Raw genomic sequence first — 25901 nt, 5'->3', positions numbered from 1 at the left:
TACAGCTTGTTCAGACTCATACAGTATGTAGATGTAAGATTCGGGTCTTGAAAAGAAATTCTGAATGTTGGAAATTGAATTCCAAGGTTTATGGACTAAGAGTTAAGTAATAGTCTTCAATAACATGGTATTGTCAGGCCTACATGGAATAGGGTGGCGTGGGATCACCCCCAGGTTCGTGCGTGGTAAGATGGAATAGTGATTTGCTGGCTTGGAAACAACTTTTGGAATGTTCGAGGACGAACGTATGTTTAAGTAGGGGAGAATGTAACGACCCGGCTGGTCGTTTTTAGTATTACAACCATGTTTCTCCATTTACTGCTCAATTTATGCTTTATTGTTGTTGTATGACTTGCCGGGGTAATTGGTTCAGGTCCGGAGAGATTTCAGAATGAATTGAGACACTTAGACTCTTAATGGAAAGCTTAAGTTGGAAAAGTCGACCGGATGTCGAATTATGTGTAAACGGCCTCAGATTTGAATTATGATGATTCCAATAGCTCTGTATGGTGATTTTGGACTTCGGAGCGTGTCCGAAAAATTATGTGGTTGTCCGTAGTGGAATTATTCTTTAAATGGCGAAAGTCAAATTTTTGGAAAGTTAGACCGGGGGGTTAACTTTTTGATATCGGGGTCAGAATCCGATTCTGAAATTTGGAATACCTCCGTTATGTCAATTGTGACTTGTGTGCACAATTTGAGGTCAATCGGATGTAATTTGATAGGTTCCGGTGTCGTTTGTAGAAATTGGAAGTTTCAAAGTTTATTAGGCTTGAATCTATGTGTGATTCATGTTTTTAGTGTTGTTCGATGTGATTTGAAGGCTCGACTAAGTTCTTATAATATTTTAGGACTTGTTGATACATTTGGTTGAGGTCCCGGGGGGCCTCAGGTGAGTTCGGATGCTTAACGGATCGAATTTGTATTTGGAGGAGGAGCTGAAGCAGCTGGGGATCTGGTCTGATCGCACCTGTGCGAAAAAGGGCCGCAGGTGTGAGCTCGCGGATGCGGGGCATTAATCGCAGAAGTGGAAATGCATGGGCTGGCTAGGCACCACGGGTGAGAAAAATATTGCCGCGAGTGCGAAGACCGCAGGGGCGGACACCGTAGGCACCAGAGTTTTGCCGCGGGTGCGAATACTGCAGGCGCGAAGAAATCATCGCACGCGCGGACATCGCGGGCGCCAGAGTTTTACTGCGGGTGCGAAGACCGCAGGTGCGAAGAAATCACCGCGGGTGCGAAAACCCCTTGGCAATACAAAATACAGAGGGGTTCCGAGCTTTTGCCATTTTTGGGCATTTCAAGCTCGGGTTGGGCAGTATATGAGCAAGGTTTTCATGGGAAAACTTGAGGAAAGTCCCTTGTGATCATTTCTACTCTATAATATTGAATTATCATCGAATAATCCGACTATATTATAGGTTTTTGAGGTGTAAATCGGGGGTTTGAACTTAGGGATTTGAAAATACGATTTGAAGATTTAAAGGTCGAGTTGAGGTCAGATTTTGATAAAATTAGTATGGTTAGACTCGTGATTGAATGGGCTACTGAATTTTGTAACTTTTGTCGGGTTCCGAGACGTGGGCCCTATGGACAAATTTTGAGCTAAATTTCAGGTTTTAATGGAAAATTAGTATTTTCTTATGGAATTAATTTTAATAAATTTTATTGGTTGAATCGAATTAATTGTGGCTAGATTCGATGCGTTTGGAGGCCAATTCACGAGGCAAAGGCATAGCGGAGTAAAGAATTACACGGTTTGAGGTAAGTAACACTTCTAAACTTGGTTTTGAGGGTATGAATCCCCGCATTTTGTATGATATAAATTGTTTGGAGGTGACACACACGATAGGTGACGAGCATGTGGACGTGCACCACATAAATTGTGTATTGAAAAAATCCTGTGCAGTTGTAAGATTAATGAATCATGTTATTATCTGAACATTCTCCACGTGTTAGAGAAATTGAGATGAGGCTCCTATTAAAGATCATGTTTGTCACGACCCAAAATACCACCACAGGCGTCATGATGGCACCTAGTCTCTAAGACTTGGTAAGCCGATTTCAATTACATTTTGAAGCAATTTTTTTTTGAATTAAATAAATAATCAAAACTGACAGCGGAACAAATATGAATATGCAACTTTCCAAGACTGGTAGTATTGAGTCACGAACTCTAACTGAATACATGGAATGATCACGAGGACCGAATATACAATATTGTTTAATTACAAATTAACAGTACAATGAAATGAAAAGACTCCAAGGGACTGCGACGGCCAAGCAGCTCTACCTTGAATCCTTACGATCCCGCTTTAACTCTGCTCAAGTCCAATATCTCCAATACCTGGCTTAGCACAAAAATGTGCAGAAGTGTAGTATGAGTACACCACGGTCGGTACCCAGTAAGTATCAAGACTAACCTCAATGGAGTAGATATGAGGTACAGTCAAGATACTCACTAGTTTAATAACATGTGCAGTATAATATACAAAATACTAGAAAACAGATAGCAATAAGGGAAGGATAAAACAACCAGTGGCATGCGCAGCAAGACAACAAGAATACCATAAATATCACTCAACAATTAATAAATACATGTACATCCAATTAATTCAAGTTTTTCAAATAAATATCCTTCACATATAATTCTTCCAATTAACTCCCTTTCAAATTTAGTTTTCTCAAATAATTATTTTTCAAAATATAATTCTTTCATATAATTCTTTTTGAATAAAAATCCTCCCAAATAAATATTTTGAATATAATTCTTCCAATTAAAAAGTCACCATGTGACACCTCATTTCATAATCATAAAAATACGGGTCTCAACCCATTTTCATATTTTTCGTAAACACGGGTCTCATCCCACTTTCATATTTCCATGGCATCTCGTGCCCATAATTAAATCATCATATTTTTTTGGTACCCCGTGCCCTCATTTCATATCACAACTGCACGGACAATTCACGTGCCAAATATCCTTATTATTTACTCACGGCACCTCGTGCCCACATTTCATTTTTATAATCCGCCTGGCAATGGCCACAGGCTCTCAATTTCAACATAAATCAAATTGTTATCAATTTACCAACAACAAGACAAATTGCACAAGGTATAAAAATAAACACAAGAAAATCACAACATCACATGAAAATTATCAACACCACAACCCCACATCATCACATATCGTCCCTGACAATAGCCACCCTTATCGCTCATATTGCCACCCTTATCACTCCTATAGCTACCATTATCACTCTGCCCAGACAATATCAATAGCCACCCTTATCGCTCCTATTGCCACCTTTATCTCTCCTATAACCACCTTTATCGCTCCGTCCGGACAATATTCCAACAAACACAACGACAGTGAAATGCCACCCTTATACCCACATAATATCAACAGTGAAATGTCACCCTTATATCCTCAAAATAACAATGGTGAAATGCCACCCTTATATCCTCAAAATAACAACTCACACAACACAACAATTTGTACGGGAATTTATCAAGACAACATAACAAAATCAATTTATATCATAATTTGCCCAATGGCCACAACCAAATTCCAAAGATACAACCAAATCAATAAATTTCACAACAAATAGTTGAAGGCTCCACACAACGTGTATAACACCACAAAAATAATCAACATAGATAGAAATTATTCAGCATAAATCAAAGCCTTCATTAATCTAAATTTAGATAATTATATTAATGCTTCTTCTTAAACTTGCTTAATTAATTATTTACATAGGAAAAATTCAAAATGAAATTAAATTCCCAGAATTATCAAACCAACAAACTCACGGAATTACATAAATATTCAAATAACAATCGCATCAAATTGTTATATAAAAACAAGTTCAACCAACAAGGATTTAGGCATGGCAAATAGATGATTAAATAAATGCCAACAATTATCCAATTTACTACACAATATACCTAAGACTTAAACCCAATATATTTTGCACATACAAGCCCGAGTACGTACTCGTCACCTCGCGTACACGGCTTTTCATATCTCACAAACGGCACATAAGACTCGATGGCTAAAGGGTAATTCCCCCACTCGAGGTTAGGCAAGACACTTACCTTTTTGAAGTTAGGCTGATATCCAAAACAGCCTTCTTGCTTGAATTGACCTCCGGACAGCTCAAATATATCCAAATTAATTGTACAACTTCATTAAAATTCATCGGAAATAATTCCGGATAATAATACGTCGACTTAAAATTTTATTTCAAAAAGTCAACAAAAGTCAACGCGGGACCCGCCTCTCGGAACCTGACGTAATTTTCATGAAATCCAAACACCCATTCTGATACGAGTTCAACCATACCAATTTTATCGAATTCCAATAACAAATCGACCTCCAAATCTTAAATTTAAACTAATAGGATTTTCTAAATTTTTCAACCCAATTCACTAATTTAGTGATAAAAACAACAATACATTCATGTAATTTAATAAAAATCAAGTTAGATATTCTTACCCTAATATTTTCCTTAAAAGACTCTCGAAAAATCGCCTCACCCGAGCTTCCTTGGTCCAAAAATGGAAGAATGACATGAATTTGGACTTTATTCTGCTGCCCAGGGGTTTGTTCTTCGCGTTCGCAACACCCCTCTCACGTTCGCGATAAACAAATTCTTCAAAAGTCATTTTCAAACTCTTCTTAGACAGCCTCTAGTATAATGGTCATAACGTTTTGTACAAAAATCCAAATGATGAATGGTTTGACTTTATGAATACTAGACTCCAAGGGCTATAACTTTTATTTGTTTCTAATCTCCCAATTCCTTATAAATTATGAGATATAAGCTTCCAAAGTCAGCCCTATGCAACAGAGATTTCCAAACTCTTCTCGGACAGCCTATAGTTTATCCACTATAACATTTTGTACACAACTCCAAATAATAAATGGTTAACTTTTCTGAAAACTAGACACAAAGGACTACAACTTTCATTTTTGGATCATCTCCAAATTCCTTATAAATTGCGAGATATGAGCATCTAAAATCAGACGACGAACAGCAAAATTTCCTTCTTCGCGAACGCGAGAACCTCTTCGCAAACACAAAGAACAAAGTCCCAACAGCAAAATCTTCTTCGCGAACGCGAAAGGCTCCTCGCAAATGCGAAAAATAATACCAGAACCAGCAACCAACAGCATCAAAACACCCAAACTTGGTCCGGAACCACCCCGAATCAAACCCGAGGCCCCCGGGACCCCGTCCAATCGTACCAGCCAGTCCCAATACATAACACGAACCTACTCGAGGCCTCAAATTACATCAAACAACATCAAGGCCACGAATCATACCCCAATTCAAGCCTAATGAACTTTGAAATTTCAAATTCTATATCTTGTGCCTAAACACATCAAATCAATATGGAATGACTTTAAATTTTGCATATAAGCCATAATTGACATAACTAAGCTATTCCAATTTCCAGAATCGGATTCCGGCCCCTATATCAAAAAGTCAACCCCCGGTCAAACTTTTCAAAAATTCATCTTTCGCCATTTCAAGCCATATTCCTCTACAGACCTCCAAATAATTTTCCGGACACGCTCCTAAGTCCATAATCACCATACGGAGCTATTGACATCATCAAAATTCCATTCGGGAGTCGTCTTCACACAGTTCTAACTATGGTAAAAACCCTAAGACTTAAGCTTCCGTTTTAGGGACCAAGTGTCACGACCCAAACTAACCCCTGTCGTGATGGCGCCTATCGTGAAACTAGGCAAGCCGACTCATTTCTAAAATAAACCGATATTCTCATTTCAAAGATAATTTCAATGTTATTTAACCCAAAAATATTCGTAAAGAAGTTCCCAATCAAAAATAAAAGTGCGGAAGGAAAAGCCCGACATCGGGGTGTCACTAGTCATGAGCATCTACTATAATCTGTCTGACAATATCAAGACTAACTCAGCCTGGAAGAATAGCTAAATACTACTAGAGGAAGATAAGAGGGAGAAGAGCAGGGCTGCGATCGCCAGGCAGCTACCTTGCTATCAAAATCTGCAATCAGAACAATCAACAACCGCTACCGTGTCCAGCTACACCTGGATCTGCACACAAGGGGCAGGGAGTAACGTGAGTACGCCAACTCAGTAAGTAACAACAATAAATAAAGACTGAGCAGCAGTGACGAGCAATAAAACATATAACGTTCATATCATGAAATCTCAGTTAAGTACAATATGCTTTAAAAATCAATGTTTGAATCAAATCATCTCGTTTAAACCCGGTTTCAGTAAAAATCATTTAAAGATATTTTTCCAACAGTTTTGTTTTTTTTTTTTCAAACAAAGGCTCAATGCAAAGGTGAGCAAAATGATGAAATCATAAACAGCCCCTCGGGCAAAACATCACTCATATACAACCCATCGGGCAAACCTCACAGTCACTCTTGCCACTCGAGCATAACTCACAATCACTCTTGCCACTCGGGCATACCTCACAGTTACTCATGCCTCCCAGTCACTCAGCACTCGGTACTCGGCACTCGCACTCAGTAGGTACCTGCGCTCACTGGGGGTGTGTACAGACTCTGGAGGGGATCCTTCATCCCAAGCGATATAATCTGCACAGACAACTCACGTGCGATAATAATAAAGTATGCTGTAGGAGGGCAGCCCCGATCCACACTCATCCTCACAAATCAGGCCCTCGGCCTCACTCAGATATGCTGCAGGCGGGCAGCCCCGATCCACACTCATCCTCACAAATCAGGCCCTCGGCCTCACTCAGTAATAAGTATCTCAAGCCACTCAGGCATTTCAGTAAAACAGGGCATTCGGCCCAAAATATTTATATGCATCAAAATAGAGTCATAAACTGAGTTATACGGTAAACAAGCATAAACATGACTAAGTATAGATTTTCAATCGAAAATAATGAGAGGATGGTAAGAAACAGCCCCTAAGGGTCCAAACAGCATTGGCGCAAGGCCCAAACATGGCATTCAGCCCAATTTACATAAATCTTTCTAAATCATATAAGTATCAATGGTTTCAACAAAGTATGCAACTTTACAGTTGCTACGGGGCGGACCAAGTCACAAATCCCCAACAGTGCACGCCCACACGCCCGTCACCTAGCATGTGCGTCACTAAAAATAGTAGAATGATACAAAATCCGGGGTTTCATACCCTCAGGACTAGATTTACAATCGTTACTTACCTCAATCCGAGCTATTCTTTATTCCAATAAGCCTTTTCTTCGCGATTCGGCCTCCAAATGCCTCGAATCTTAGTCAAAATAATTCGATACAATCAATACAAGGGTGTAGGAATCAATTCCATATGAAAATGCCAAATTTCACAAATAAATCCGAAATTAACTCAAAAATCAACAGTGGGGCCCACGTCTCAGAACCCAACAAAAGTTACAAAATATTAACGCCCATTCAACCACGAGTCCAACCATACAAAATTTTCTAAATTCCGACTCCGATGCGGCCTTCAAACCCTCAAATCAATTTTTGAAACATTTCTATTCTAATCCCCCAAATCATGAAATAAGTGCTAGAAATAATGTTAGATTCATGAATAACGGACCAAATCAAGTTAAGATCACTTACCCCAGTCCAATTTGTGAAGTTCGCCTCTGAAAATCGCCCAAACCGAGCTCCCCAACTATTTTTATGTCAAAAATGGCCAAAAGACCCGTTTATAGAGCCTCTGATGTTCTTGAGCATCATAGACTGTGGCGCGATTTCCAGTACCCTTAAATATCCCAGCGCCAGGGCTAGCGCCCCACGCTACCCTGGGCGCTCGCGGTGATGGAAAATCTTTTCCGATACGGAAATGGGCATAACTCTCTCATACGATGTCCGAATTCGACGATTCTTTTTTGTATGGCTCAGAAATTTCAATATGGATCTAATTCTTCAATCAAATATTAATTTGGAACTCATTTGTTTAATGTGATACCACTTATTCTCGAAGAAACGATGTCGAACGTTCTTGAAATGCCAAAATTAAATTTCGTTAACCACCCGAAATTCACCCGAGACCCTCGGGATCTCAACCAAATATACCAAGAAGTCCTAAAACATCATACGGAATTACTCGGGGTCTCATATCATGTCAAACGACGCTAAAATTACAATTCACACCTCGGTTCGATCTTTTGAGTTTCCAAACTTTTCAATTTACAAATCTTATGCCAAAACATGTTAAATGAATCCGGAATGACTTCAAATTTGGCACACAAGTCATAAATGACATAACGGAGCTATTCCAATTTCCAGAATCTAATTCCGACCCCGATATCAAAAAGTCAAACCCGTGGTCAAACTTCTCAAAAATTAAACTTTCGGCATTTCAAGCCTAATTCCTCTACGGACTTCCAAATAATATTCTGTACACGCTCCTAAGCCCAAAATCACCATACGGAGCTATTGGAATCATCAAAATTCAAATCCGAGGCCGTTTATACATAGGTCCATATCCGGTCCACATTTCTAACTTAAAATTTTCAATTATGAGACTAAGTGTCTCATTTCACTCCGAGTTCCTTCCGGACTCGAACCAACTAACCCGATATAATATAATATTGTTGAATAACACCAAAAGAAGTAGGAATGGGGAAAACAGGGTTACAACTCTCGAAACAACTGGCCGGGTCATTACATCCTCCCCCTCTTAAACATCCGTTCGTCCTCGAACGGGTCTAGAAACATACCTGGAGTCTCGAATAGGCGTGGATATCTGCTCCGCATCTCCCGCTCGGTCTCCCAAGTGGACTCCTCCACAGGCTGACCTCTCAATTGCACCTTCACTGAAGTTATATCCTTTGACCTCAACCTTCGAACCTGCCGATCCAAAATAGCCACCGGCTCCACCTCATAAGTCATATCACCCTCTAACTGAACCGTGCTGAAATCCAAAACATGGGACGGATCTCCAATATACTTCCGGAGCATGGAAACATAAAACACTGGATGCACACTCGATAAGCTGGGTGGCAAGGCAAGCTTATAAGCCACCTCTCTTATCCTCTGAAGCACCTCAAAAGGCCCAATGAACCGGGGGCTCAACTTGCCCCTCTTCCCAAACCTCATAACACCCTTCATGGGTGATACCTTCAGCAAAACCTTCTCCCCAACCATAAAAGACACATCACGGACCTTCCTATCCGCGTAGCTCTTCTGCCTAGACTGCGCCGTGCGAAGCCGCTCCTGAATCAATTTCACCTTATCTAATGCATCCTGGACCAAGTCTGTACCGAGGAGCCTAGCCTCACCCAACTCAAACCATCCAACCGGAGATCTACACCTCCTCCCATATAAAGCCTCGTATGGAGCCATCTGAATACTCGACTGATAACTATTGTTATATGCAAACTCCGCGAGTGGCAGAAACGGGTCCCATGAAGCCCCAAAATCAATGACACAAGCATGCAACATGTCCTCCAATATCTGAATAGTGCGCTCGGACTGCCCGTCCGTATGAGGATGAAAAGCTGTGCTTAACTCAACCTGAGTACCCAACTCTCACTGCACGGCCCTCCAAAACCGCGATGTGAACTGAGTACCCCTATCTGAAATGACGGAAATCGGGACACCATGTAGGCGAATGATCTCTCAGATGTAAATTTCAGCTAACCGCTCTGAAGAGTAAGCAGTACCAATTGGAATGAAGTGCGCGGACTTGGTCAGCCGATCCACAATAACCCAAATAGCGTCGAACTTCCTCGAAGTCCGTGGGAGCCCAACTACAAAGTCCATAGTGATCCGCTCCCACTTCCACTCTGGGATCTCTAATCTCTGAAGTAAGCCACCTGGTCTCTGATGCTCATACTTAACCTGCTAACAGTTTAGACACCGAGCCACAAACCCAACTATATCCTTCTTCATCCGCCTCCACCAATAGTGCTGCCTCAAATCATGGTACATCTTCGCGGCACCCGGATGGATGGAATACCGCGAGCTGTGGGCCTCTTCAAGAATCAGCTCTCGAAGCCCATCTACATTAGGCACACATATCCGGCCCTGCATTCTCAGCACCCCGTCATCACCAATAGTCACATCCCTAGCATTACCTCTCCGAACCCTATCCTGAAGAACGAGCAAGTGAGGGTCATCATACTGACGCTCCCTGATATGATCATAAAGAGAGGACCTAGAGACCACACAAGCCAATACCCGACTAGGCTCCGAAATATCCAATCTGACAAGCTAGCCTGCCAAGGACTGAATATCTAATGCCAAAGGTCTCTCTGCTGCTGGAAGATAGGCTAAACTCCCCAAACTCTCTGCCCGATGACTCAAAGCATCGGCCACCACATTGGCCTTCCCTGGATGGTACAAGATAGTGATATCATAGTCCTTAAGAAGCTCCAACCATCTTCGCTGACGCAAATTAAGATCCTTCTGCTTTAACAGATACTGCAGACTCCGGTGATCAGTATAGATCTCACAATGAACCCCATACAAATAATGATGCCAAATCTTCAAGGCGTGAACAATGGCTGCTAACTCAAGATCATGGATAGGATAGTTCTTCTCATGGGTCTTTAACTGGCGCGAGGCATAGGCAATCACCCTACCCTCCTGCATCAAAACACAACCAATGCCTATCCTTGAGGCATCACAATACACGGTGTAAGAACCTAAAGCTGATGGCAAAACTAACACTGGAGCTGTGGTCAAAGCAGTCTTGAGCTTCTGAAAGCTCTCCTCACATTCATCCGACCACCTGAATGGAGCACCCTTTTGGGTCAATTTGGTCAAAGGCGATGCAATAGATGAAAATCCCTCCACAAAGTGACGGTAGTAACCCGCCAAACCAAGAAAGCTCCTAATCTCCATGGCTGAGGACGGTCTGGGCCAACTCTGCACCGCCTCTATCTTCTTCGGATCCACCTGAATACCCTCACTGGACACCACGTGCCCCAAGAATGCTACTGAACTGAGCCAAAACTCACATTTAGAGAACTTCGCATAAAGCTTCTCCTCCTTCAATCTCTGCAATACAGCCCTCAAATGCTGAGAGTGCTCTTCCTGGCTACGAGAGTACACCAGGATGTCGTCAATGAATACAACGACGAAAGAGTCCAAATAGGGCTGGAATACACTGTTCATCAGATGCATGAACGTTGCTGGGGCATTGGTAAGCCCAAAAGACATCACCAAGAACTCATAATGGCCATATCGGGTCCTGAAAGCTATTTTAAGAATATCTGAATCCCGAATCTTCAGGTGGTAATAACCGGACCTCAAATCAATCTTAGAGAACACCCTCGCTCCTTGAAGCTGGTCGAATAAATCATCAATACGAGGCAAAGGATACTTGTTCTTGACTGTGACTTTGTTCAACTTTCTGTAATCAATACACATCCTCATGGAACCATCCTTCTTCTTCACAAATAGAACCGGTCCACCCCAAGGTGACATACTAGGCCGAATAAACCCCTTATCAAGGAGTTCCTGAAGTTGTTCTTTCAATTCCTTCAACTCCGCCGGTGCCATACGATACGGTGGAATAGAAATGGGCTGAGTTCCTGGCACCAAATCAATATCAAAATCAATATCCCTGTCAGGCGGCATGCCTGGTAGGTCTGCAAGAAACACATCCGGAAAATCACGTACCACCGGAACAGAATAAATGACAAGAGTCTCTGCACTAACATCCCTCACAAAAGCCAAATAAGATAGGCAACCCTTCTCAACCATGCGCTGAGCCTTCAAATATGAAATCACCCTACTTGGTACATAATCTATAGAACCGTTCCACTCGACCCTCGAAATTCCTGGCATAGCCAACGTCACCGTCTTAGCGTGACAATCTAGAACAGCATGACATGGAGATAACCAATCCATACCCAATATCACATCAAAGTCAACCATACTGAGCAACAATAGATCTACTCGGGTCTCCAGACCCCCAATAATCACCACACATGATCGATATACGCGGTCCACAATAATAGTATCACCCACAGGAGTAGATACATGTACAGATGAGACTAAGGACTCACGGGGCATATCCAGAAAATAGGCAAAATACGAGGAAACATATGAATACATGGAACCAGGGTCAAATAATACTGAGGCATCTCTGTGGCAAACTGAAACAATACCTATAATCACAGCATCTGAAGCAATAGCATCTGGTCTGGCAGGGAGAGCATAGAAACGGGCCTAACCACCCCCTGATCTGCCTCCCCCTCTAGGGCGACCCCTAGCTGACTGACCTCTACCCCGAGCTGACTGGGCAGGTGGTGAGGTAACTGGTGCTATAGTCGGAGGCTGACTCCTCTGCTGAGATAGACCTCCATGACGACGAGGACACTACCTCCACATATGCCCAAGCTCCCCATACTCAAAATAACTCCCTAGTACTGGCGGCGGAAACTGAAGGGAACCCCTAGCATCGGGATGACTGGTAGAAGAATATGGCATGGAAGAGCCCTGAACAAGTGGAGCACGGGACGAACTCTGAACTGGTAGGGCACTAAGTGATGAGTGGCCCTGATGAGAACTGTGAGAACCATGGCCAGATGATGCACCCCGATGAAATGGTCGAGCTGACTGAGCCCGTCTGAAATGACGACCTCCACCGTGCTGGAACTGACCCCCAAAAGGAGCACCGCTGAATCCACCCTGACCACGAGGCCTCTTGGCCTCCCGCTCAACCCTTTCCTCACCGTGAACCATCTCAATCTGCCGAGCAATGTCGACAACCTCATCAAAGGTAGCACCCGAAACTCGCTCCCTGGTCATGAGCAACTGTAGCTGATAAGTGAGGCCATCAATAAACCTCATGATTCTCTCTCTATCCGTGGGAACCAACCAGATAGCATGATGGGATAACTCGGAGAACCGTATCTCATACTACGTCACAAACATATCACCCTGGCGTAGCCGCTCAAACTGTCTACGCAGCTCCTCTCTGCGGGATCGAGGCACGAACTTCTCCAAAAAGACCATGGAGAACTGCTGCCAAGTAAGGGGTGCTGCGCCAACAGGCCTACGCCTCTCGTAAGTCTCCCACCATCTGAGTGCAGCCCCAGAAAACTGAAAGGTAGTGAATGAGACCCCACAAGTCTCCAAAATACCAGCAGTACGGAGTATCCTCTGACACCTGTCCAAAAAGTCCTGAGCATCCTCTCTCTCTGTGCCACTGAAAGGTGGTGGCTGAAGTCTCCCAAACCTCTCCAACCTACGCTGATCATCCTCAGGCATAGCAGGAACCACATAATCCTGAGCAACAGCAACCGGCTGGGCTGGTGGTAGCTCTGGTGTCTGAAGTCCCTGAATAACCTGCTCGGGTGTCCGAGCGATGGGAGTCTGAGTGCCTCCCCTGGCCTGAGAAGTGGTTGCGGCAGTCGAAATAGAGACCGCCTGAGCAAGGCCAGTACACGCTGTCAGAATCTGAGCTAGGGCCTCCTGAAGGCCTGGAATCACGATAGGCATAGGTGGTGCCTGAGCATGTGTATCAACAATTGGAACTTGGTCCTGATCTTGGACAACTGGTGGATCTGTAGGCACTGCCCCAACTGTTGTACGGGCTGCACCTCTACCCCTACTACGGCCTCTACCGCGGCCTCGGCCTCTCGTGGCCCTAGCTGGTGGTACTGGTGGTTGGCCCTCCTGACCGGTAGTACGAGTCCTCACCATCTGTGAGAGAATGAAACAACAGATGTTTAGTTACTAGAATCGACAGATTCGCACGACAAGAATTCAAGAATGTGGAGTTTCCTAAAGGTTCTGCAGCCTCCTGAAGATAAGTATAGACGTCTCCGTACCGATCCACAACACTTTACTAAACCCGCTCATGACTCATGAGACCTATGTAACCTAGGCTCTGATACCAATCTGTCACGACCCAAACTAACCCCTGTCGTGATGGCGCCTATCGTGGAACTAGGCAAGCCAACTCATTTCCAAAACAAACCGATATTCTCATTTCAAAGATAATTTCAATGTTATTTAACACAAAAACATTCGTAAAGAAGTTCCCAATCAAAAATAAAAGTGCGGAAGGAAAAGCCCGACATCGGGGTGACACTAGTCATGAGCATCTACTATAATCTGTCTAACAATATCAAGGCTAACTCAGCTTGGAAGAATAGCTAAATACTACTAGAGGAAGACAAGAGGGAGAAGAGTAGGGCTGCGATCGCCAGGCAGCTACCTTGCTATCTCCGGGAAAATCTGCAATCAGAATAATCAACAACCGCTACCGTGTCCAGCTACACCTGGATCTGCACACAAGGTGCAGGGAGTAACGTGAGTACGCCAACTCAGTAAGTAACAACAATAAATAAAGACTGAGCAGCAGTGACGAGCAATAAAACATATAACGTTCATATCATGAAATCTCAGTAAAGTACAACATGCTTTAAAAATCAATGTTTGAATCAAATCATCTCGTTTAAACCCGGTTTCAGTAAAAATCATTTAAAGATATTTTTCCAACAATTTTGTTTTTTTTTCAAACAAAGGCTCAATGAAAAGGTGAGCAAAATGATGAAATCATAAACAGCCCCTCGGGCAAAAAATCATAAACAGCCCCTCGGGCAAACCTCACAGTCACTCTTGCCACTCGGGCATACCTCACAATCACTCTTGCCACTCGGGCATACCTCACAATCACTCTTGCCACTCGGGCATACCTCACAGTCACTCATGCCTCCCAGTCACTCAGCACTCGGCACTCGGCACTCGCACTCAGTAGGTACCTGCACTCACTGGGGGTGTGTACAGACTCCGGAGAGGATCCTTCATCCCAAGCGCTATAATCTGCACGGACAACTCACGTGCGATAATAATAAAGTATGCTGCAGGCGGGCAGCCCCGATCCACACTCATCCTCACAAATCAGGCCCTCAGCCTCACTCAGGTATGCTACAGGTGGGCAGCCCCAATCCACATTCATCCTCACAAATAAGGCCCTCGGCCTCACTCAGTTATAAGTATCTCAAGCCACTCGGGCATTTCAGTAAAACAGGGCATTCGGCCCAAAATATTTATATGCATCAAAATAGAGTCATAAACTGAGTTATGCGGTAAACAAGCATAAACATGACTGAGTATAGATTTTCAATCGAAAATAATGAGTGGATGGTAAGAAACAGCCCCTAAGGGTCCAAACAGCATTGGCGCAAGGCCCAAACATGGCATTCAGCCCAATTTACATAAATCTTTCTAAATCATATAAGTATCAATGGTTTCAACAAAGTATGCAACTCTACAGTTGCTACGGGGTGGACCAAGTCACAAATCCCCAACAGTGCACACCCACACGCCTGTCACCTAGCATGTGCGTCACTAAAAATAGTAGAATGATACAAAATCTGGGGTTTCATACCCTCAGGACTAGATTTACAATCGTTACTTACCTCAATCCGAGCTATTCTTTATTCCAATAAGCCTTTTCCTCGCAATTAGGCCTCCAAACGCCTCGAATCTTAGTCAAAATAATTCGATACAATCAACACGAGGTGTAGGAATCAATTCCATATGAAAATGCCAAATTTCACAAATAAATCCGAAATTAACTCAAAAATCAACAGTGGGGCCCACGTCTCGGAACCCAACAAAAGTTACAAAATATTAACGCCCATTCAACCACGAGTCCAACCATACAAAATTTTCTAAATTCCGACTCCGATGCGGCCTTCAAACCCTCAAATCAATTTTTGAAACATTTCTATTCTAATCCCCCAAATCATGAAATAAGTGCTAGAAATAATGTTAGATTCATGAATAACGGACCAAATCAAGTTAAGATCACTTACCCCAGTCCAATTTGTGAAGTTCGCCTCTGAAAATCGCCCAAACCGAGCTCCCTAACTATTTTTATGTCAAAAATGGCCAAAAGACCCGTTTATAGAGCCTCTTATGTTTTTGAGCATGTTCTTGAGCATCATAGACTGTGGCGCGATTTCCAGTACCCTTAAATATCCCAGCGCCAGGGCTAGCGCCCCACGCTACCCTGGGCGCTCGCGGCGATGGAAAATCTTTTCCGATACGGAAATGGGCATAACTCTCTCATACGATGTCCGAATTCGATGATTCTTTTTGGTATGGCTCAGAAATTTCAATACGGATCTAATTCTTCAATCAAATATTAATTTGGAACTCATTTGCTTAATGTGATACCACTTATTCTCGAAGAAATGATGTCGAACGTTCTTGAAATGCCAAAATTAAATTTCATTGACCACCCGAAATTCACCCGAGACCCTCGGGATCTCAACCAAATATACCAAGAAGTCCTAAAACATCATACGGACTTACTCGGGGTCTCATATCATGTCAAACGACGCTAAAATTACAATTCACACCTCGGTTCGATCTTTTGAGTTTCCAAACATTTCAATTTACAAATCTTGTGCCAAAACATGTTAAATGAATCCGGAATGACTTCAAATTTGGCACACAAGTCATAAATGACATAACGGAGCTATTCCAATTTCCAGAATCTGATTCCGACCCCGATATCAAAAAGTCAACCCCGTGGTCAAACTTCTCAAAAATTAAACTTTCGGCATTTCAAGCCTAATTCCTCTACAGACTTCCAAATAATATTTCGTACACGCTCCTAAGCCTAAAATCACCATACGGAGCTATTGGAATCATCAAAATTCAAATCCAAGGCCGTTTATACATAGGTCCATATCCGGTCTACATTTCTAACTTAAAATTTTCAATTATGAGACTAAGTGTCTCATTTCACTCCGAGTTCCTTCCGGACTCGAACCAACTAACCCGATATAATATAATATTGTTGAATAACACCAAAAGAAGTAGGAATGGGGAAAACAGGGTTACAACTCTCGAAACGACCGGCCGGGTCGTTACACCAAGTATCCCAAATCACTCCGAATCATCCGGTAACTGAATTCAACCACGCACGCAAGTCAATACACATAATGAAAAGCTGCTCAGGGCCTTATGCCGCCAGACAGGGCTTAAATTCTTAAAACGACAAGTCGAGTCGTTACAATGTTTAGGCTACGTGCTAATATTTTGGGACCATGGGGTCGTGTTGTTGTTGAATTAATTGTTCAAAAATATACATTTCACACTCAATAATATTTGTCCATTGTGAGGATATTTATGGGATTGAGTTGCGCAATGCAGCAGGCCATAATGGCGTTATACAATATTATTATATGGATCGGGGTTGCCCGCCTGCAGCAGGCCTTATAGACTTTACTATTTTATGGATCGGGGTTGCCCGCCTGCAGCAGGCCTTATTGGCTTTATTATTATACGGATCGAGACTGCCCGCCTGCAGTAGGTCATATTGGCTTTATATCACGCTTGGGCTGAAGGAGCTCCTCCGGAGTCTATACACACCCCCAGTGAGCGTAGATGATTATATATATTCGGAATGGAATTTTTTCAGGGCATGTACTTGCCTTACTTATTTATATTGTGATGAATTTACCTGGACATGGATCTTGTTCATATCATTTATATTTGGGGATAAATTTTTCAGGGCTGGATTGGCCTTATACGGTATAGAGAGACCGGGAGTATGTATGTGTGTGTGTGTGTGTGTGTATATATATATATATATATATATATATATATATATATACACACACACACACACACACACACACATTGGCCATAAACAGTACCGAGTGACCGAATGATTTGTGACCAGTATTACATGAGATCTTTCCACTGAGATGTCATATTCCTCATATCGTGCAGTATTGATCTATTTCACTTGTACTGAGTTTAACTGTTGAACTTGAAAGCATGCCTACATTTCTGTACCATTATTTATATTGGATTGTACCTGCAGAGCTCATCATTGCTTTCAGCCCAGAGGTTAGTCTTGTTACTAATTGAGTTAGTTGTACTCATACTACACTCTGCACCTCGTGTGCAGATCCAGGTGCTTCCGGATACGGCAGCTGCTAGATTTCGAAGTTAATTCTGTTGGAGACTATCAAGGTAGCTGCTATATATGAGAGTGAGAGGGGGAGGAGGGGCCGGCATGGGGGAAGGGGGAGGGGAGGGCTATATCAGTTACATCATAATTTTAAAGGATGCTCTCTTATTAAGGTTTGTATATAAATAGTATATAATTAGAGAATGTAATTTTTAAGGAACCTAAAGAGTGGTAAATAAATTTCTATTATAGTATAGCTAGGTAGATGTTCCCGCTAAAGGGAGGCAAAAGGGTTCAATATAAATCCTCTTGCCATAAATTGGGCTGCGCAAATAGGACAAGAATGAATTCTTTAGCTACATAAAAATTTTTGAATTCACTTGACAAAGATAAGATACTATTATAGTGGTAAATGAGGTTCAAAAATTATTTTAGGTCACAAATTCAAATCTTAAATAAATTTCTAGTTTCATCACTATAAAAATACTACTTAAATATATACTTAAAATAGCAATGTTAAAAAAACAAAGGTAAATTTCCTAATAGATTCATAAAAGGACTATTTTATTTATAATTTTAGTGAATATGAATTACAATATAATAAGCTATAACATGATTTAAATTATAGGTAAAACAAATCATATATAATAAAAAGTTACATAGAGGAGATCACTAAAAATGATAAGGGCAAAATAAACATTGTGTATAATAGAAGGGGAAATGATTATTGTTCAAAGTTGAGGGAAGGAGGTTGATTATTATAGTAAAGTTAGAGGATATAAATGATTTTTTTGTAGAAGCGAATAAAGCAACATCTTTATCATGTATTCGTGTTTATACATCTTGTAAAGCTCCATAAAAATGCAATAGTTATAATAATAATTAATTAATGCATATGCTAAAAAAAGAGATAATTAATAATAAGTTTGGTATAGGTGGGTCGAAAGTCCAAGAAAACTAAAAAGGGAAAACCTTCTGCCAAATAAGGGTTAGGAAATTTTTCGGTCAAAAGAAAAGAAGAAAATAGGGGACTTTTAAAGCAAAGCAATTGAGAAATGTAGAGGTATCAAAGTGAAGGCTCTATACTTTAACATTCTCTAAATCAAGATAAATAACTCCTCTAGTTCCCATAATTATTATCTCCATGAAATAAAGTTCAAATTCAGAAGTTTTCATTCCATTGATATATTTATTTAGATATATAATAAATTAGAGGAAAAACCCAAGTCCTTTAATTTGTTATTTTTACTCAGTGCAATTTATATCTTTTTGGTCTATAAGGAAGAATGTGAATTTTTCTAGTAAGGTTAAATATGAGATTTGGAATCCAATTTCTACTTATATAACAAGTCAAATTGGAGCACTTTACGGTTAAAAGCTAACTAGCTAGTTACTATTATGAACTAAACCATTATCTCGTGGTATGATAAATAATCATTATATTTCCTATACATCTTCTTGGTGTTTAAGATAGATTTATATTTTTTTCAATTTATAAACAAAATACTTCATCTTTTGGATCTAGGACTAAATAATTATAGGTTGGTGACTCCTAGATATTTATAAAACTAGTGTCCTTGACTTCATGTCTTGTTTTTATTAATTAAATAAGTCTGTAGAAACTATTTCTAGATTGAGAAAATTTCTAAGCTAGGAATTCACTTGAACTACTGAAGGGTGAATGTTTGGACATATAATTTAGTTTGAACCCAAGCTAAAAATTAATAACTTATGAATTAACATAGTCAAGCTCATTATTGTAGACTTTGAGTTGTCAAATATTCGGAAAACTTAAAGAGACGAACTGGAGCCAAAGCTTTAAAGGTGAGTTGAGGCTTATTTTCCTAGTAGGAATTTCCACAATAACCGTTGTGCTTCATGTGTTCGATAAATGTAAGCCATATCTTCTTATACTCCAACACTCAGTTCACTCTACCCTTGTTCAATACTAGTCTATATGTCACAGAATTACAGGCCTACGGGTATTATTACTTCTTATGTGCCTTTAATTGTGATATTTACATTTAGTTTAATATTTAGTTTCAGCATTTATTCATGCATTAATGTGATCATATTCAGAAGAGAGAGCTAGTCAGCCTCCTCTTGCGTGAGTGCCAGCAGGGCCAGGGTTAACTACCCCATGCTTGCAAAGGCTATTGTTTGTTGGGAAGATAGACCGACACTCCCTGTGTGTGTTGCCAGATCCCACGTACGCAAGGCCACTATGTTTAACTTAAATTCTATTTTTGTTAGTGGTTATTTGCTTACATGTTCAGCTTACAATTTTAGTTTTAGTCTTATCAGTTTTCAGACCTTAAATTATGTACATGCTTTATGTGGATATCTTTTCTTCTTATTATGTTTATCCCAGAAGGTCTCCTCCGCCTTCTTAGGAGGTAGCCTATGAGACTTGCTGGGTATCCTGTCGTGATATTTAGCCCGTGAGGGCCGATTTCTGTTTTTCATGGATGCAGATAATACTGATCACGCTTCCGGCACTACAGGATAGGATTAGCTTCCAACTCAGTTTTTCTCCGCTTCTCTTCTCGGTTGGGACTCAAACTCAGTATTGATTTATATTGTTTCACTATTTGAGGTATGCCCCAAGGGCATAGAAATTCAGTATTCTTAAAGGCTCATGACTAAGTATAGTGGGTATTACACAATTTTTATTCTCAGTTGGGTATTTTGTTGAGACTTATGACTTAACTCTCAGTTTGAATTTAGTCTTTTTTTTTTATAATAAGTATGTCATGGCATCATTTTGGGTCACTTCAATTATCATGATTCATAGTACAATTTAGTTAAGGGTTCACTCGAAAGGTTGCTTGGGTCGAGTGCCAATCACGTCCCACCTTAGTTTTTGGGGCGTGACACATCTCCTCTTGGCCGCTAACTTATTCCACGGAAACCATGTTCATTCAATTTCGGCAATGCAAATTTATTGTATATCGAATGAACACTGGAAGTGCTTTTAAAATGCAATGACATGAACTTATGAAAGGTTTAAACCCGCGCCAATAATTTTCCTATTAACGTTTTGTAGAAATACGTATCATATTTAACATCAAATGAGAAAGTTATTTAAATGTGCCATTTAGTTTTTGTACATTCGGCACTGAGTTTAAAAATTTCACATTGGTTAATGTGCTTTAATTTGAGTAAAATACCCGACAAGTCTCTCTTATGGTCTCTTATATAAGAATCGACAAATGTGCGATACACTTAAAACGTTTGAAAGCATATATGAAAGAATCAATCTGAACCACAAAAAGATATTAAGACACAAAAATGTTTTTCTCTCATATATATATATATATATATATATATATATATATATATATATATATATATATATATATATATATATATATATATATATATATATATATATACATACATACATACATACATACAAACAGCAAGCTGTCGGGTTAAATTACCTGTTTGAGGATTGCTTCTCCGTGATAGATGTCTTCCTCCTTATTTTTTAATAACAAATTCAAATAGGCTTGACCCTTCTGCTTGGATTATATATATAGACAGGTTATCCTGACGCAAATTGATTGTACTGCTCGAATCCATGATATATAATTTATAGGTCACAAGAAGAGAATTTTATCAACAACTTTACTATTAATCCATGGCTCTCTTCGCGAACGTGCCAGAACTAGACATTAGTATTCTTTTTACAAACTTGTTAAATATAAGTTTCAATGATGAAAAATAACATATTACTATTGGTGTATGATCACAAGGGATAAAACAAAGGACTCAAAAAGCTCTATCATTCAAGTATGGAAGAAGTAAAAGAATAAGGAAAAGATCTGTCAACAGAAGCAAGTAAGGAAAGAGAATGATGGAAACTCCAGAAGCAAAGGAAATGGAAAGTATCAATGATTAGAGACGAAAAAGGAAGAATTAGCGAAAATCTGAAAGAAGAGTCAATCAATGATTTGATAGCAGATTAACGGAGGTTATTATAGGAAAGTCCCAAATTAAAGAAAAACTAGATTGTGAAGCTCTGCACTGGAGACCGTTAAAGCCCGGAATCAAGGGATCCAACTTTGATTACTCAAATAATTGAAAGATCTACTTAGCAAAAGAAAAGTCTATCAAGGCCATAAATCAAGGAAACTCAACGGAAACTTCACCTTATTCTTGGAAAGAACCAGTTTACGATTTCTTTCAAGGATCAACTCCCATGAGTCTGTAATCTCTCAAGATTCACGTCAATCAAGAGTCAAGAAGGCCTCACGAAGTATATATACATTTGTACCAGGCTTGAAGCAGACAAACTTTGAACGAACCACTGTTACCTTTTTTGTTCTACTCCAAACAAGTATTGTAGTTCTCTTTAGATCTGCTGTGAAATTAGTGAGAGAAGAAAAAGAGATGAACACTGGTGAGGTATTGTATCAAGAAGAGAAAAGTGACATAGTGACTAAGTTATTGGTGTAAATGTACATCAACTCTCTTGTAATCGAGAAACTTCAAATACTAAAAAAGTGCACCCATGCAACCCAAGGGGACTGGACGTAGGATTCACATTGAATCCGAACCAGTATAAAAATTCTGGTGTCTTTAATTCCTACACTTTATTTCTGCTTTACTTTTATTTTATTTTTATGTTTAGTCGACTAATTAGTAAATTAATCAACTACTTAGAATACAAAAAAGAAAAATTAAAAATTCACCCATCTCCCCCTCCCCGTACTTTTAATTGGTATTAGAGCAGGTCTCACACATTTTATCTTTTATTTAACAGCTAGTGAGAAAAGATCATGTCAAACTAAGTAACAATTTGAGCACTCTTTCAAGAAGGGACATTACAAGTAAGGCCACCATACTTCAATGGACAACATTTCTCCCACTGGAAAGTACGCATGAAAATATATGCGAAATCCTATGATGTTAAAGTATGGCGTATCATAAAAAAGAAAAACTATCAACTTCCAGTAGCAGCTCAACCACCCACTGATCCTAAAGAAATAGATGAATACACAGACGAGCAAATGGATGTCATTCAAGTTAATGCTAAGGCTCGAAACTTGCTCTATAATGTTATAAGTGGAGAAGAGTATGAGAAAATTTTAAGTTGTGATACTGCCAAAGAAATATGGGACAAACTGAAAATTACTTATGAAGGAACAGCAAAGTGAAAGAAACTCGGATAAATATGTTGGTTCATGATTATGAACTCTTCCAGATAAAAGAAGGAGAATCTATTGAGGAAATATTTGCAAGATTTAGCAAAATCATTTGCGATCTAAAAGCCTTTGGTAAACCCTACTCAAGTGGTGATCAAGTTCAAAATATCTTGAGGAGTTTGCCTACCACACGGCAGAAAAAAGTAGTTTTACTCGAGTCCCAAGATCTAAACAAACTTTTATATGATGAACTATAAGGAGATCTTATAGCATTTGAGAAAACACATCTCAAGAAAACAAATCAGGAAGAAAAGAAGAAACAGTTGCCTTCAAAACTATAACTGAAGGACCTGAAAATGATATTGATGATGATCCAGAAGCTCTTGAAGAAGAAATTACCATGGTATCAAGAAATATGAACGGATTGATGAGAAGATATAGAAATACAAAAAGGGAAGAATGTCATCCAGACGAACCGGGGAATATAGTGAACAAGACAAAAATAATGGAAATACTTTGAATGCGGAAGGTATGGCCATGTTCAAGCTGAATGCCCTGAACTTAAAAGAAAAGTCTCCACAGGATTCAACAAAAACAAATACTTCGGAAGGTAGAGTGATGATGATAGCTCAAAACATGAGGAAATAGCAAACATGTGCTCCATGACTATTTTAGAAAATGATATAAGCAAATATTCTGACTACTGGACTGATGAAGACACATCAGATGATGAAATCAAAGAAGATACTGAAAACTGTTTCATGGCACTAGGTGAAACAAGCGAGGTAAGATCCTATGACATTGATAGATGTAATGAATTGTAGGATATTCTTGATCTCACCATAAAGGAGTCTCAAAAGATGTTGAATGATTTGAAAAGACTCAATAAGGAAAAGAAAGACTGGGAACTTAAACTTGAAGTATGTGAAATCGAAAGAGATGTACTTCAAGATGAGGTTCAGGAATTACAAATGCAACTGAATGGCATGCGTAAATCCACTAGTCACAGTTTTGTCAAGTCTAACCAGGCGACTTACAAGTCAACTGAAAAAGGACCGGCTAGAATTGAGTACAAAAGTACTAACACAAGTGATAGATCAAAAACTGGATCAACCACTGTGTGTCCTTACTGTAACAAAGTAGGACATAAATATTTCTTTTGTAGATTTCGTAAGTCTAATGTTTTAGGATGGATTTGGAAACCCAAAGACAAACCTGGTTCCAGTAGAACTAACCAGTAAGGACCCAAGCAAGATTGGATACCTAAAAGAACGTGATAATTCTATTTTACAGGAACACCGCAGAAAGAGTCACAAAGGAAAATGGTATTTAGACAGTGCATGTTCTAGTCACATGACATGTAACAAAAATCTGTTCAAAGAAGTTATAAAAATAAATGGAGGAAGTGTCAAATTTGGTGATTATTCAAAAGGAAAAATAGTTGGCACCGGCACAGTTCCATTCAACAACAATTGTGATATTACTGAAGTATACCTTGTAGATGGACTCAACTATAATCTCTTGAGTATAAGTCAGCTATGTGATTCATGGTACGAAATAAAATTCAAAAACACAGGATGTGCCATTGAAGATGAGTCGAGTAAAACAATACTTTCATGAAAAAGGTAAGGAAATGTTTACATTCTTGATGGCATTAAAAATTTAGACAGTCATATCTGCTTAGCATCCATATCTATTGATCCATGGTTGTGGCATAAGAAACTTGGTCATCCAAGAATGCATCTAATTGAGAAATTCTCCAAGCATCATTTAATTATTGGCCTTCCTAAACTCAATTTTTCTAGAAATCATGTATGTGATACATGTCAGATTGGTAAACAAACTAGAAATTCTTTCAAAAATAAAGACATTGTGTATATGACCAAGCCCTTACAATTGCTTCATATGGACTAATTTGGACCCACTAGAACTGCTACCATGGAGGTAAACGATAAGCTTTTATTCTTGTTTTGAGATTTTCTGTAAAAGAGTTGAAAGAGAAAAATGGTATCTCATCACAACCATCCACAGTTACCATGGAGGAGAATTCGAAAACGGAGACTTTCAAGATTTCTGTAATAATCAAGGATATACCTACAACTTTTCAGCTCCAAGATCACCTTAACGGAATGGAGTAGTTAAGCAGAAAAATCGAACTCTACAAGATATGGCTAGAACAATGATATTAGAACATTCCCTGCCAAATTACTTTTGGGCAGAAGTAGTGAGTACAGCCTGTAACATTCTCAATAGATGTCTTATAAGACCCATCTTGAAGAAAACTCCATATGAATTATGGAAAGGCAAATGGCCCAACATAGGCTACTTTTATCCATTTGGAAGTAAGTGTTTCATTCACAATAATGGTGAGTACAACCTTGGAAAATTTGATTCAAGGAGTGACGAAGGTATTTTTCTTGGTTACTTTATTAATAGTAGATCTTTTAGAGTTTATAATAAACGTACTTTATGTAATGATCCGGCCAGTCGTTTTGAGTATTATAACCCTGTTCCCCCATTTACTGCTCAATTTATGTCTTACAATTGATTTATGACTTATCGGATTAGTTGGTTCGGACCTAGAAGAAATTCGGAGTAAAATAAGACACTTAGTCTCATAATTAAAAATTTTAAGTTGAAAATATTGATCGGATATTTATTTATGTATAAACGATCTTGGAATATAATTCGGATGATTCAAATAGCTCCGTATGGTGATTTTGAACTTAGGAGCGTGTCCAAAAAATTATTTAGAGGTCGGTAGAGGAATTAGGTTTGAAATGGCGAAAATTAAATTTCTCGAAAAGTTTGACCGGGGGTTGACTTTCTGATATCGGGGTCAGAATCTAATTCTAAAAATTGTAATA

General features: G+C 39.8%; 1 protein-coding gene across 1 annotated transcript; it reads left to right on the top strand.

Moving 5' to 3' along the window:
• Positions 1-23063: 23063 nt before the first annotated feature.
• LOC142164027 (uncharacterized) lies at positions 23064-24654 on the top strand. Its single transcript, XM_075221190.1, has 4 exons — positions 23064-23166; positions 23340-23437; positions 23859-24152; positions 24223-24654. The coding sequence occupies exons 1-4, from the start codon at positions 23064-23066 to the stop codon at positions 24652-24654; spliced, it is 927 nt and encodes a 308-aa protein (XP_075077291.1).
• The last annotated feature ends 1247 nt before the right edge of the window (positions 24655-25901 follow it).

This window comes from Nicotiana tabacum, chromosome 9 (assembly GCF_000715075.1).
Source record: "Nicotiana tabacum cultivar K326 chromosome 9, ASM71507v2, whole genome shotgun sequence".
NCBI lineage: Eukaryota > Viridiplantae > Streptophyta > Magnoliopsida > Solanales > Solanaceae > Nicotiana > Nicotiana tabacum.
This window is presented reverse-complemented; position numbering and strand designations above follow the sequence as displayed.